The 14896-nt window shown below is 44.2% G+C and overlaps 1 protein-coding gene across 3 annotated transcripts in view; it reads left to right on the top strand.

The window, feature by feature from the left end:
* Nucleotides 1-1995, top strand: part of LOC119180193 (testis-expressed protein 2) — a 38857-nt gene extending 36862 nt beyond the window's left edge. For all 3 annotated transcript variants that reach the window (XM_075869026.1, XM_075869027.1, XM_037431336.2), the window contains exon 15: nucleotides 1879-1995. In XM_075869026.1, the coding sequence (XP_075725141.1) occupies nucleotides 1879-1950 (72 nt within the window). In that variant the 3' untranslated portion in view covers nucleotides 1951-1995. The remainder of the gene's footprint in view (nucleotides 1-1878) is intronic.
* The last annotated feature ends 12901 nt before the right edge of the window (nucleotides 1996-14896 follow it).

Genomic DNA, 14896 nt, shown 5'->3' with positions numbered 1-14896 from the left:
TCGGGTGGAGCATTCCTTCGTCCAAGGCTCCGAGCTAATTGTGTTTGACAGGTGGCTAGAGAACAGCAGCGGGAAACTGCTGAAAGCCAGAAGTGCCAAAACTTCTATGTAACTAATTGTCAAAGATATACTATAACTTGACAAGATTAGTCTTTTCGACCCTATGGGGGTGGCATGCTTAGATACACTGAGAACGAAAGAAAAAAAGAAAAGCAGAGCAGACAACGGTCAATTCATTAGTCGCACATCCTTGCAGTAGCCGATGCGTTGTAGTGAATGAAGCACATTTTCAGAAGTCCCGCCCCTCCACCTTTCCTCGTAGCTATGCCCTGTTCAGCATTGTTCAAGTTTCGTAAGAACGAATTATACGCAGATAGGTGGTTGTCGGGGTTTTGAGAGCATGTGTGCGAAGTTATGGAGGAACTTTAACCTCTATTGCGCGGCAAATGTAATGTCAATTACAATGAATTTCGTTTCTTTGTGATATCACTTATTTGCTTTCACATGGGGAAACTAATACCATTTGAAGAAAATGAAAGTTTATGTCCTTACAGGAACTGCTCTTATTAAGTTCTCGAAACTGTGCTCGGCTGCTGATGCGGAAGTCGTGGGTTCGATCCAGGTTGCGGGAGTTGCATCAAGGCGGAGTCAAAATGCACTGCGTGATGTTGGGGCATGTTAAGGAACGTCAGATGATTGAAGTTTCCGGAGCCCTCCACCACAGCATTTCCCATAATAATATCATGGTTTTGGGATGCAAAGCCTTAGATACTATATTACTATTATTATACTATTAGCTTCTGTAATTTATAAGCATTTTACTTTTTTACTAGACTAACTTAAGACAGGTTTCATGACATAGTATCACGGTTGGATGTTTCACGAAGTAGGCTACTCAACCACAGCAGCTGGACGCCGGTCTTGTTTATTTGCGCTCTGTTGTCGTTGTTGCCTCTATCATAAGTGTTGTCTGATTGGTCATGCCTGGATGATCAAGATGCTGATTACACAAATTAGCTGCCGCCGCCTCACTTCTACAGCTAGAGTGCTAGTGTGCTCGCCCCGCTTCAGTTGACTGTAACCATGCGCACCATCCATGAACCACGGCCCGTCGTATCATTGGCCATGTTTGTTTTCGATTGGCTTTTCAGTTGACTTCGTTTCCGTCGTTAAGCTGTGGCAGGTTATGTAAAAGGGCTGTGTTTATAATCTAGCAGCAGCTTTTAGTGATAAAAAATGGTTCAGGTGGACTGAGATCACGGTCATCAATTTGTAAAATGGTATTTTCATTATGTAACAATAAGCAGGTGAAATGACATGTTCAGCTAATCCCGTTCTTAGTAAACTTGCCCATGTGGCAGGGGCGCTAAAAAGGGTCTCTACGCCCATCGGAAGCAAAGCTTTCTGAACGGTGTTTGTTGACACAACTTGAAGAATATAAGGAATAGAGACCATGAGCACCATATTCACTCATTAGACGCTCCCCACCGCTCTTCACATGCTTTTATTGAATTCTACCATTTTTTATGTCAAGAATAACTTACTTTAAATGGTAACGCAAAAGTAACGATGTTACTTTTCGAAAATCTAGCTCTAACAGAATTACTCTTTTGACTTGGGTGACTGTGACTGCGACAGTGTTACATTTTGCTGGTAACTCAAACCTCGTAACAGTCGCATCTGCTACAAAAATACGTCGTTATATCCAAAAATTTATTATAAACTATTATTCGTAACACTGTATCTATGACAAAGCTATTCTCTACTGATTTTGTTATAACCGGTAATTTGTTAAAGCTGAATTAATTATATTGAGGTTTGAGTCTATTGTTCGTACATTAACATACTTATTTTTTCTTGTCTTCCTTTCCTCAACAGAGGATTTTTGTCATGCCCAACATGGACGACTTCGTAGTGCCGTTTATGTACAGCGACATCAAAGAATCATGAGGTGCATTTTTGTGCACGGCCCGTCCCCATCAAAAAAAAAGAAAAGTGAGAACGGTGGCAGACGATTGCAACTTTTTGTCGTCTGCCGCAACGACACAGTGTCCTTGCACAGTTTTGGAGAGGACGCCCACATGCGCTCAGAGATTACGAACTTTTTCCTTTTTTTCCACTAACTAGTGATATTATATACTGGTGTTCTATGTACATTTCTTTTTTTTTCGTCTCTTTGCAATGTTCCTTTATATTAACTGACTTTTTATTTTTTCCATGAAATCTATTAACACAGATCTGCAATCACTGTTCTGTTGTATTTGGTCATTTTCAACGCACAACTTTACTATAGCTGCAGGAGTGATAACAAGTTGCACGTTTTCATTGTATGATTAGTGTATTTTTATTAACGTAACCTTTCTGCACTTTAGCATTGCTAGCGTTTTGATCACCCTATTCTGTTTCCTAAATGTTTATATGCATTGAAACAACTGCGGCTTCTTGGGTGAAAAAGTGTATATGTTGTGTTCAAGCGATTCATTGTGTTAATACATGTTGTGTAGATTTTTTTTTGTACGGTTCATACTTCATGTTCAAAATGTTAATGTTCCAGACGTGCACCCTAGTTAAGTGTGCAAATATATTAGAAGCACTTTTATTTTCAAGTATGTTCAAGTTGTCCTTTTGAAGACAATCCGCAGCAATTGCAGCTGATGACGCTCATAGTTCCTTTTTCGTTGAACATTGCGACCATAATGTTGCATTTGTTGGGCTTGATTGAGGCTGTCTTTTTATGCCTAATGCGAAGGTTTTGTTAGGCTTAGAGTTCGTTAGGCCTAACATTGAAATTCTCATTTGGCCTAATGTGTAGGGCTTGAGAAATCAACTTGAGTGCATGTGTGGGTAGCCAGTCCTTTCCGTACAAAGTCTTTCACAACCTTTTAAAGAGCTTTGCGTTCACCTTGGAAGGTTGCTAGAAGCCTTCCGCGAAGCTTTAATATGAGCTTGGGTCTACAGGTCCCACACGACTGCACTGGACACGATAGTGGCAAGAGAAGCAGTACAAGGTGATTGTTTGAAGTAGTGTTACGCGGGAAGGAATGAAGTTTGCACGCTGAAAGGTTTTTACCACTAGGTTTTTACAAAAGGTTGCGAGGAGGGAGCAAGTTCAGTGCGTCTTCCATAAACTCTTCTCCGAAAGAAAAGTGTCGCAGTTTTCCACAGCGGCGAATGCGCATGTTGCATTCAGTTGCAGGTATCTCAGGTTAAAGCCGCGACAAGGGGAACTTGTTGGCGGTGGCTCCGCTGTGGAAGATTTCTGCGAAATCATACATCGTTTTAACATGTACCTCGCCGTTAATTTTTTTTTCTCGGTGCCGTTTTTGTAATTCGTGTGTCAGGTGTCGTGTGTACTTCCGTGCAACCTGCGATGCAGCTTCCTGCACCACAGACTCCCTATTGTACATGCAGTATGTGGCGCATTTTCAGCTAACCTTGTAACTTTTGCTCACGAGGCGTCGGTTTGGTTGCATTTGGTGGGTGTATTTTCATTGTCTGGTGAAATACTCTTTGCAAGCCAAGAAAAAAAAAAGATGCTGAGATTCTTTAATGGTGTTTGTCTGTTTCGTAATGTTGCCACTGGTGTTTTATGGCGCCTAAGTGTGGTTTTCATTTTTGTAACCCCAAATTCTGTGCACCATACTTCCTATCTCCTCCTATGTCGCTTTCTGCTATGAATGAATTGTAGTTTCCTCAGAAAAAAAAAAAATGTGGGGCTCTCCAAGTTGTACTTTTTCTATCGCACATCGAAACCTGGTTGCTCTGTCGTTAATGCACACACTTCTCACTGGGAGGGTTAAATGTCGATGGCGAAAAATAACTGCGGAGCTTTTACTTGGTGTTTGGTCTCGTGTAGCATACCCCATTTGTCACTTAGGTGTTAACTACATGTTTCTTACTAGTGGTAGCAAGTGGGATTTCTTTGGTTTGGCGTGCTTCAGTGGAATGTACGTTAAGTCCTCGTGGCTTGTCACAGGTGTCGGGCTGCATGTTAAGATTGCTAGTAGTTTTCAAGTGTGCCAGAACCAAATCAGCATGGTGTGATGCATTGTCAATGCGACAACACCTGAGCTTAATATATCTCGATGGTGCAATCTTCATTTAAAGCATATATACACCCTTCTCAGTCAGTCTGTTGTTGTAGTCTAGTTTATGTTTGCACATGCTTAGAAAGGTGCGTTTCCTTTGTTCCTTTGCAACCTTTTTAAGACACTATATTGTTTTCATTTAGATAATTTGCTGAAAAATTGATGTCAGTAGAGAAAGATGTGTATTCATATTTAATATATAATCACAATGTATTCTCCCGCTTGTTCCATGTTTACCGTTTCTCTGGGGCTCTGATCCCACGTGCAGCCTTTGTCAAAGGTTTACGAGCCGCATTATGTGTAGTCATTCAGTCGGGGCTGCTGGTCATTTGATCTTTAAGTGCACAACAGCCCAAGAGGCCGACTCCGAAAAATCCAGGCTTCTCCTCTGCAATCGTTGTGGGCGTGTAGGATGTGTTAGAGATCCCAAACCAAACGTTCGAGCTGCATTTTTCTCTCTGATGTAGCCTCCGCATCTCTGACGAGGGAGGGCTATGCACACCTTGGATGCATTACAGCAACATGCAGGCGCTGGCAAGGAGATCGTGAACGTTTGATGAAGAAACACGGGCACTAGGTTATGAAGAAAATGAATCTTTAGTTCTGTTTATCACAGAGAGGAAAAAAATATTAACCGATTCAAACTAAGTGCTACGCAAGGCCTGTTTTTGCACGTACTTTCGTTCCGCTGTGCGGTCAATCACTGATGCACAAACAGTTTACGGTTTACAAATTGGCAAGCACGCACAATCTTGTAAGAAAACGGCAGCTCATGTTCCGCGCAAGATTTACAAGACCCTCATGACCTTCACACATGTCCACGCTCGTCCAATTTTATTGTGGGCATGGCTCACTATGGCAATGCTAAGGTGAGTTTCAGTACATTCGGCACGGCCGCACATCGAAACGCAGTGACGCAGGTGTGCAGGAGCGCAGCGCTCTAGCTGTTGTACAGCAGAGCATGAGTGGCAGACTGCGGTACTGCAGCGGATGATGCAAAGTGCCTCCTTTGGGTCTCTTTGCATGTGTGCCGCCTCAATTTCGATTTTCCGCTGAATGGACTGGTGCTTCCTAGCATGTGGCAACGCCAAGCCATGTTCACTGTAAGAACCGCCACGCGCGTGCACACCCTTGGCGCCACCGACTGTAGTTATCGGTAGGTGAAGCTGAGAGTATTGTCAACTGCAAACTCGTCTGTACCCTGGTTGTTGGAGCGAGATAGTTGGAGCAAGTGAACTGTAAATTGAGATAATCCCCGATCTCTCTACCAATCGTTTTTGCAGGTTTTCTGGAAAGAAGTGCCACGTTGTTCCGTCCAAAGCTTGTGAGGTTGTTGGCGCCATATGCGGCTTTGTATTGAACACATTCCTTTTTTTTTTTACTGCAACTATTTTTCAACGTTGCTCGCGGCTCGTGAAGCTGCTTTTTTTGTTTTGGGGCACTCTGTAAAAACTTGCGGAGGAATTTTCTGGTGTGCTTTCGCTTATGTTTGTGGCAGTCGTAGCGTCAGAGCTTGGTTGTAACTTGTGGAATTTGAATTTCCTTGCATTCTTTCTGTCAAGCAACTTGTTTTTGTATAATTACAGCTTCCATGAACAGAAGCTTCCCTTTTTTTCTTTTTTTTCCTTGAGGTTTAAAGTTTCTTGCACTCCAGAAGGTGCAGCATATGTTGTAGTCAAAAGCATGCAGACCGAGAGTGTGGCCACAGCTAGCGTAGCCGTTAAAGTACTGTATCGCTCGCACGGTATGGCAGTACGAGATGGAAATGGGAAATAACGGGCTGTGGAAATGCTGGTTCTTGGCGTTTCTCAGATTGCAAAGTCGTAAACCATTGATGTCAACCCTTTACATAATAGTGGGGAACTTCAGTTAAATTTTTTGAAAAAAAACTTCCGGGCAAGAAAGCTGAGCTCCACAAAATCTGGAACTCCTGTGCGATCCTGGCAGTTGTGCCCACACAGAATGCACATAGGTGTGGTGTACCTTATTAGAAGGCTTCTTAATTCGATAACATGTACATAAGACTACATTCAATAGCTCAACATGCATTTTCTCTGCAATCTGCATTATTTTTCGGAAGCTGCTGTATGGGACAAGGTCACTTTAAGACGGCTCAATCTCTCGTGTTCCCTCTTCTTCCACATGTTGAATCTACTAGCGGCTTTGAGCATTTTTTTTTTGTTTTTTTTTTTCAGGATTAAGCCCTTAATTTTTTTAATCTCTAGTCTCTATGGTGCTTAAAACTATATACCTTTGTGCAGCACAAGCTAGAAGTCCTACATTTTAGTGAAATATGTTTGTGCTATGTATGTGTGTATGTGTGCCTATGCTTGCATCCCAGCCTGTGGCATGTTCTAGTCTGTCAACTATGGATGTATTGGGCCAATGTGGGGAAGGGGTGGTATTCCACGGCAAACTGCAGAGAGCGTGCACTCTTTTTTGCTTCACACAGGAAGTTGGCACACGCACCTGTCATATCATTTATTAAAACATCCACAAGTTCTGTACATGGTTGTCTGTGGCGATTCTTTTGTCTTGTATGTACTCTATTTAACCAATTGCTCTTCGTTTGTCTAACAACATGTGGTTGTGACTTTGTACGGTTCGTAAAATTCTGCTTTGTACTCAATCTTGGCAGTTTTTTGCAATGCTGCGCAAGTTATTGGTCGCTGGAAGCAACAACAAAGAGCAGCCTAGAGGGCTTCTTTCAGTTCCAGGACAATGTGAATTAATACGTTAGTGTTGACAAAGCGCACTTGGCAAGTCCCTTCTCACGGACTCGGGGATGTCTTATAAAACCATAAAATCAGACGGCTGGCTCAATCCTTGCTGCCTTGTTCTTGGATGTATTGCTGCAGCATAGAACTTCACATTGCACACCACCGTGATTCTTCAAAAGTAAAAGGCAGCACCACCACACTTAGTCAAAGGGCTCTCCATGCTTCAGCGACGCCCTACAGAGCAGTTCTCGCGCAGTCTCTCTACAAAGCAACAGTCTGGACAAGGACTCGTTACAGAGTAAAATGTTGGATGTGCTCAGTGTTTACTTAAGCACGATGATATGAACTCGTTTCTGAAGCCAGGGGTGTTCCAACAGGAGCTTGCTTGAAAAAGGGAGTCCTGCCGTAATGCAATCTGTTTCTTAGTCAAAAGCCATAATGATCTTTGTTCGTGTTGGAGCTGCGAGTCTGGGCTCGTATAAGACTATAGGACCTGCTTCACATTACGCCATTGTCTTCTGTAGGTGGCTATGACGTACCGAGCACCAGTGTAGAAGTGAGACTACAACTATTTGACTAAGTTTACAGTTCACAAGTACGATTCTGGGGTGCTGCCTCGCACTGCCACATTAAACCATATGCCAAAAGGTCTGTAAGCTGAAGCTTTGCTGCACAGTGTAGAAGCAAAAGCACGCACCAAATGAGTTGTCCTCAACTTTCGTTTTAAATGCTTTAATGGTTGCACATCGCCGAGTATACTGTCTGTAGGTCTTACAACAATTCTTAGTTGCTACATACTTGACAATGTCATGTTCTGTACTGCACACAAATAGTTAGTGTGATATGGTGAAATTGTGCATCATTATGGTAAAATAACCGATTATGTACGACTGAATGAGCACTTGAAACAACTTCTAGAAAACCTTAAAAAAATAAGAACAATGTGGAAGTTGATTGAATCGGTGTCCAAAAACTCGACACATGTTTAGGCAATCGATGACCCGAATATACCCTTAGGCAAGCACGTGGCTCAACTCTCATGTCTAGAACGACGGAGCGTCGCGTGCGCATTCGCACGAGCGACTAATCTGAGCATGCGCGGTGCCAGTGACGTATCTGCATTGCAGTTTCCACCCTTCTTTAAGTGCTAAGTATCGGTCATATATGCGCAGATTTGAGCATGGCGCGCTCGGTCGTTGCTGGGGCCGCCGCGGGAGGCCGCGACTTGTCCACGAGTGCGCGCGCAATCGCACTGACAACATGACTGAAAACACGGAGAAAGGAAAGGTCCTTTCTCCTTTCCTTCCTCCGTGACTGAAAAGCATATATTAACTCTATGGAAAAGCAGAACTGTATAGGTGTTCTGTGGCAGAACATTGAAGAAAAATGTCGCCGTCTTCGTGAATTGAGGATAGTGAGTGGGCTGAAGCTGCGATGCCTAACGGTAAAACCGTGAAACATCATATAAAAACTTGACGCAAGATTTAAAAATTTACATATTGATGAAATTATATACAAGGATTACATTACTGATTACTAAGCTGTGGCGCGTTTTCCTTTGAAGATTACGATTTCGTGGTCGATGAAGTGCGTTACCACTGCAGGCGAGAAGATCTTCGATGAGGGGTACGTTGTAGTTAAAAATTCCAGAAGGCAATGTCGACACAGGTCCCTCTGATGGTGGTGGGAGGCTTTTTGTCGTACGAGCTGCACCAGAGACCACAACGCACGGAGGAAGTGCCATAACGGGACATCATATGTGTGATACTAGCCAGCAGTCGTCAACCGTCACCATGTACACGTTGAAGTCTCTGCCGAGCGCGAATCGACCGTGCTTGAAATTGGTTCTGAACCGATGCATTGTCTTTTCGATAATGGCGTCTCCCTGGCTTGGATGTAGGTTCGGCGCGAGTATAAAAGGCAATGACGACAATCCTATTGTAGCTTCACGGCAGTACGCTCCCCGTTGTGGCTCTGGTTGGCATGACCTACTGTACACTTGACCTGCTCAGATAGCAGGGTTCCCGTGGGAACGCGTGTCCCCGCTCTCGTTGAACCGCTCACCATTAGTGGCGCTACCCATAACCTGTTCGTCGGAGGTACAGGAAAAAGCCTCGGCAGCAAAAGGAAAGAGGAATGCGGCAATAATGAAGCACAGAGCGTTGTGGGGATACAATAGGTATGAGGTGCTTCGAGGTCTGTGGAAGGGTGTAATGGTTCCAGGGCTTACTTTTGGGAACTCAGTGGTGTGCATGAGGGCAGAGGTGCAAGCGGGAATGGATGTAAATCAAAGGACTGTGGGACGCCTCGCGTTGGGTGCTCACGGGAAGACGACAAACGAGGCTGTGAAGGGCGACATGGGGTGGGCAGGTTTTGAGGCGAGGGAAGCGCAGAGCAAAATAAGGTTCGAAGAAAGGCTAAGAAATATGAAGGAGAGTAGATGGGCAGAGAAGGTGTTCCGTTATTTGTATAGGAAGAGCGTGGACACACAGTGGAGAGAAAGAACTAGAAGACTCACTAGTAAATATACGGCTGGTATTGTGAGCCATATGTCAACAAAGAGCGTTAAGGGAAAAGTCAGGGAGGCGGAGAGGATTTACTGGATGGCAGCTATGGAGAAAAAACCGGCTTTGAGTAACTACCGAAAGGGCAAAAATGAAATAAGGAGGGAGGCATTTTACGATAATTCAAGGGGAAGCGCTTTACTGTTTGAAGCGAGATCGGGTTGCCTTAGAACGCGTAGTTATAAAGCAAGATTCAGTAAAGAAGAAGAACAATGCACATGCTGCGGGAAAGATAAGGAAACGGCGGAGCATGTTCTGATTGAATGTGGAGATATCCACCCAGGTGTACGTTTGGGCACGAGCCTACAGGAAGCCTTGGGTTTTAGGGACAACAATGGAAAGCTGAACACACCCGCGATTGAAATAAGTAAGAGACGGTTAGAGTATTGGTGGCAGAAAATTAGAGATTTATCGAAGTAGAGGCATTAGGCCAACATAAAAAAAAGAAAAAAGGTTTTTTTTTTTTTTGTCGAGCCTGGTGGCATACTTGTCACCACCCCGTTATAAAGGGGACGCTCATAGCATCCATCCATCCATCGTCTGCTACTTTACAGTTGTTTTGACGGCGCTGGAATAAGAATGCCTACATACTGTGGTGAACTGCCGGCATATATGTTGACTATTTCTTCACTTATATTACGGTCAAGTAAGCTATTCAGTGCGCTTATTCAGTGCGTATTTATAGCACACTGGTTGACAAACGTGGGAACCCGTAGACTTACATGGTGGAGGACAGCCAATGTGTCGTCACGTCCATTCGATTGAAAAAAAATTTGAATGATTTTTGGTATATTTATTTCTAAATAACTTTAAATTGTGCACAATAAATACGCACTATGTGTGCTTTTTTGGTCGAAATTTGACCACAAATAGTGAAGGTGACGTCAGCGAACAGGTGCTGACTAGCGCCATACCGCTCGTAGGTTATGGCCCCAACGGCAGAATGTATGAACTAGAATGTGGGCGCTGGAGAGGGGCTACCTGGACAAGCCAGGAGTAGAGTATGTCGTGCTGGTTGGTCAGAGGTAGTTGGTGGTCTTTGGACGCTCTGCTTCATCGGTGCACACGACGGCGTCGCAGCCTTTGGTGTGCATGTTTCGAGCGTCTTACGTCTTCGTGAAGCAGAGCACGTCCGCTACGGTCAGTACGGAATGGTGCTCAACCTCTTTCACAAGGGTGTTGAGGAAGCGAACGTTGGGCAGCGCCAGCGTGAACTCTCTCGAGTGGTCCCGGCGATGAGAAAAGCGCGCCAAAACCGCTTGCCTTGAGAACTACTGGGCACGGCGCGACAAGGGACTTACTCCGAGCGAGAGGAGCTTTGCCCCTAAAATGCTCAAGGTCTTGACTCTTGAGGTGCGCGTGACGTATGTTCTTTGCCCCTGCCATCCCTCTGTGCTTAGCTACCAGTGGTTTCGTCGAGACGAAAAGGGGAAAGCAATTGCAGTGCGCAACAAATATTTGCAACTCCGCTCGCACTGAACGGATTCTTTTTTTTTTTTTTGCAGCGGTGAATTCGCGAGACAATAAGATCTTTTCAGGTATCAATTTTTTAAGTATTTGTACAGGCCATTGCTTAAGTGTTGCTCGTCCTCAAGCCCGTACTCTCACCTACTCGTCTTCTTTTTTCCCACGCACCATTGTAGACTGGAACGGCCTTCCCTACGCCGTCGTTGACACCACCAACCCAGATGCTTTCATCGATGCTGTAAAAGTGCACCTCTCATCCTGAATGGTCATGTATCATCTATCCTTACTGTACACCCACCCCTTATGTAATTCCCCCACTCGGGGTCTTTAAGGAAATAAAGTGAAAGTGAAAAATTCGGCAGATTCAACGTACCTTGAGAATCGACGTTATGCGAAGCATGCGGAGGGGAGGTGACCGTGTTGTATTTTTTTTATTGAGCGAAATGTCGTGAAATGACGCTGAATGAATGTATATATGTTGCACGCACAGATATATGTTGAAGAATTGCCGACGTTTGTATAACCAGTTTCCACTTGCGCAACGATGCCAACAAGAAAATGAGTATCGGGAACACCAGAAGCGATAAGCCGATATGAAGTGCTGGTGCTCGCGAGGATGGTATAGTTTTGGACACATACATATACATAAATCAACTCCAGCGCACGGCGCCCAACTGAAAGTTACGTTAACCCGAAATGACGGCTGTATCAAAAAAGTGCATATGCAAGCTTTACGAAACCAGATAGCCAATTAACACTGCAACCACAACTGACGTTTCACGAACATGTATTTATAGGGTCTTTTCGAACGTCAGTTCCGAGGCCTGGCAATGGCTCTATGGTAGAATGCTTGATTGCCACGCAGAATGCTTGAGTTGGATTCCTGTTGGGACCTTGACATTAATTATTTGCATTCATCGGGTCAACCTGGCCGGTGTCAGGTTTTTCTTAACGCTCACGTGTTAAAATTGCCCCTCTATCTTCCCGTTGATCCTGGGTACAGACAGTGGCACATACCCGCCCGCGGGTATGTGCCACTGTCTGGCGGGAAGCGTTTGACTACGTAGACGACGTGATTGTGACATTATTCATGTGTTGACCAGCCCATTAAATTCGTCATACCATCTTATACCATCCCACACTAATTTTGCATCACGCCAAGTTAAGGGGGTGACGACGAGGGCACCCGTACGTAGATAGATAGATAGATAGATAGATAGATAGATAGATAGATAGATAGATAGATAGATAGATAGATAGATAGATAGATAGATAGATAGATAGATAGATAGATAGATAGATAGATATGCACATAGACGCCAACAGTGCTTACAGAACGCAAATAAATGCTTTACATTTAAAAGCATCGACGAGAGCCTGAGACCAGAATTAAGATGAACATATGTGAATTCTTGATGGGTACATTCTATGTGCTTGTGTGCAAAAAAAAACTTAGTTTAATGCTGCCTTGTGCCTGTATATGACTTTCGTTTCAACAAAATCTTAATATAATAAATGCTCTGCTTCCTATATTTTCCCAAAAACTGCTTGTATTTTCCGGCTATATTGTACTACAGAGCACGGTACAGCAGCAGCTCTTTAGAGGCCAGTATAATCTCAGCATTGTATTTTATTAGAACAAAGTAGTATGAAATTATTTTATCACGCACAAATGATGCTTCTAGTGATTGTATTGTTTGTCCTTTCCCACGTTTCCTTTCCTACATTGCAGCAGCGGAGGTTCTACGTCCGTAACCAAGCTTTTCACGCAAGCGACAAGCTCACACAAACGTTAGAACAACTGTTATGGTATCCGTAGGAATGTGACATTCCTACGGATACCATGTAATGGAAATAAGAGTTGAAACGTGGCGGCCCACTTGCGATGGCGTGGAGACACGGCTGTGGAGTGTCTAACACCGCGGTAGGGTGTGCTAGAGGCATGTCTATTGTTCACTCTAACGGTGGTCTATAAAGAACGGGCGGCATTGATTGGCGCCCAGGCCAGAGTTGGTCACTACATAGTCGGATACAACTCCTACGTGCCCTGCAGACGCAATAAAAATGGACATATTGCAATGGTCTGCAAGACAGCCCCCCAGCACAATTTTTATTCTTTTTTTTCTTCAGTTAAGCACTTTTGTTGACAGACTGCGTGCTTTTCTTTCTCGCTGTGCTCGAGGAAGGTACTTGAACACCACAAGTGCCCTTTTTTTTTCCTTTTTTCCATAAGTGCTATATGTTAATATGTACTCAGATGGCTATTGTGACTGTCGCGCCCCATTCTTGATCCTCAGCCTACGCATTGTTAACGAGGACTCTTTCGTTTGGGGTACGCACTGTTATGGAACTGGCAGCGGCAAAAACGGAACGAGCGAGAAAAGGAGTCTGAGAACAAGATTTTATGACTCATCTTGGTGCTAGGTCGAAAAAAAAAATCACGTGGAAAAGCCGTCTTGCAGATTTTTGCAAATAGCGAATTTCTTTGGGCCTTCAGCTGCGGCGTCCATTCCCACAATACGAAATCAGGATTTTCTATCTTTAGGCTCGCTTAAAAATACTTTCTCACATCAAAAGCCTCCTTGGCCTAACACTATCTAGGCCAACATTCAGTATTGTTAACAATAACACTATCTAGCCAGACTAGAAAATGTTTCTTTGTTTTTTTGTGTGTGTGTTTTTGTCTTGCTTGTATGCGTCGCACCAATCTATACTCTCGACATATTTGAGCGCTAGTGCTTTTTCATAGTTCATGATTATCGGTTTCTTCTAGTTCAAGGAGTATAGCCTTTGTCTTATGGGAGGCACACACTCCGGCCGAAGTACAACAGGCGATAATCGGCAAAGCAAATCTACCACAGTTCTCAGAATCAGCGAGCATGCTCTTCCTGGTGGTAATTCGCATGCGATATCTTATCCAGACTGTCCCGAAGGAAGATTTCTACTGGCGGCATGTTGGTCGAGTGCATCGTGCGCTCCGCAGTTCTCTCACGGTTTGGCAAATGCGTGAATCACAGTGATGGCAAATTATCGAGACATCACTTTCACATTTTGCTTGCTTATTCCTGAGGAAAGGCTCCTACCCATTCCGTATTCGCGTTTAAGTAAAGTGTGGGATTGGGCTAGTTGGTAATCCATATAAAACTTCTAGGCGCGCAAAACTTCAGACAACTAACATAAGAGACAAGGACGAGCGCAAATTCGGCACGTGAGGGCCCAGGGTGAGCACGTGATGTTTTTGCAATCTCTCTTTTCGCCTTTTGATTTTGTGTGATGTTTTTTTGCAATCTCTCTTTTCGCCTTTTTTTGTGTGTTGCTTATCTTCTTTCTAATATATATATGTGTGTCGTAGTAGTAATAAAATCAGTTGAAAGTCTGCGCTCGTCCTTGTCTCTTATGTTAGTTGTCTGAAGTTTTGCGCGCCTAGAAGTTTTATATTCGCGTTTAAGCTTGTTTTCGTCATTGTCACACCTCTGACGCGTTTAGAAACTTTCATGAAAGCCGGTTTTCTTGCTAATGCAACGTGACGCAGCCTTTCCCCGTTGTTAATGTTGATATACCTTCACGCGGAGGGAACACATGACAAATGTCTCGATCGCGCACTACGCTACATGCATATGTTGAAGCGATGCACAAATCAATGATATCTGAGGTTCTATAGAACAACGAATGACGTATGCGGGCCAAATGCGGCGCATTATCATGTACGGTGAGCGTAGAACATCACAAGCTTGGTGTGCCGCGAACAACGTTTGAAAAATGCGCGGTGCGTGTGCTCCATGTAGCTGTCTTGGAGGCCTTGATTCAAATCACAAATTACTTGCTAGCTTTACAACTAGATGGCGCTACCAACACACAGCTTGTTCTGCAGGGTATTGTTATAAGCGCGTTAATCCCCCGAAGCATTTCTTTATCCCCCCGCATCCTCCCGTCTCCTTCTCACTTCCCTCGAAGAGTCGCCCCCGCACCAACCAATGAGGGAGGAGGATAAACTCACTTCTCAAACCGGGCCGTCAAGCTCCGCCCCCAAACGAGCGGGCGAAACAACAACCCGGAC

Source organism: Rhipicephalus microplus, chromosome 7, assembly GCF_043290135.1.
Source record: "Rhipicephalus microplus isolate Deutch F79 chromosome 7, USDA_Rmic, whole genome shotgun sequence".
Lineage (NCBI taxonomy): Eukaryota > Metazoa > Arthropoda > Arachnida > Ixodida > Ixodidae > Rhipicephalus > Rhipicephalus microplus.
This window is presented reverse-complemented; position numbering and strand designations above follow the sequence as displayed.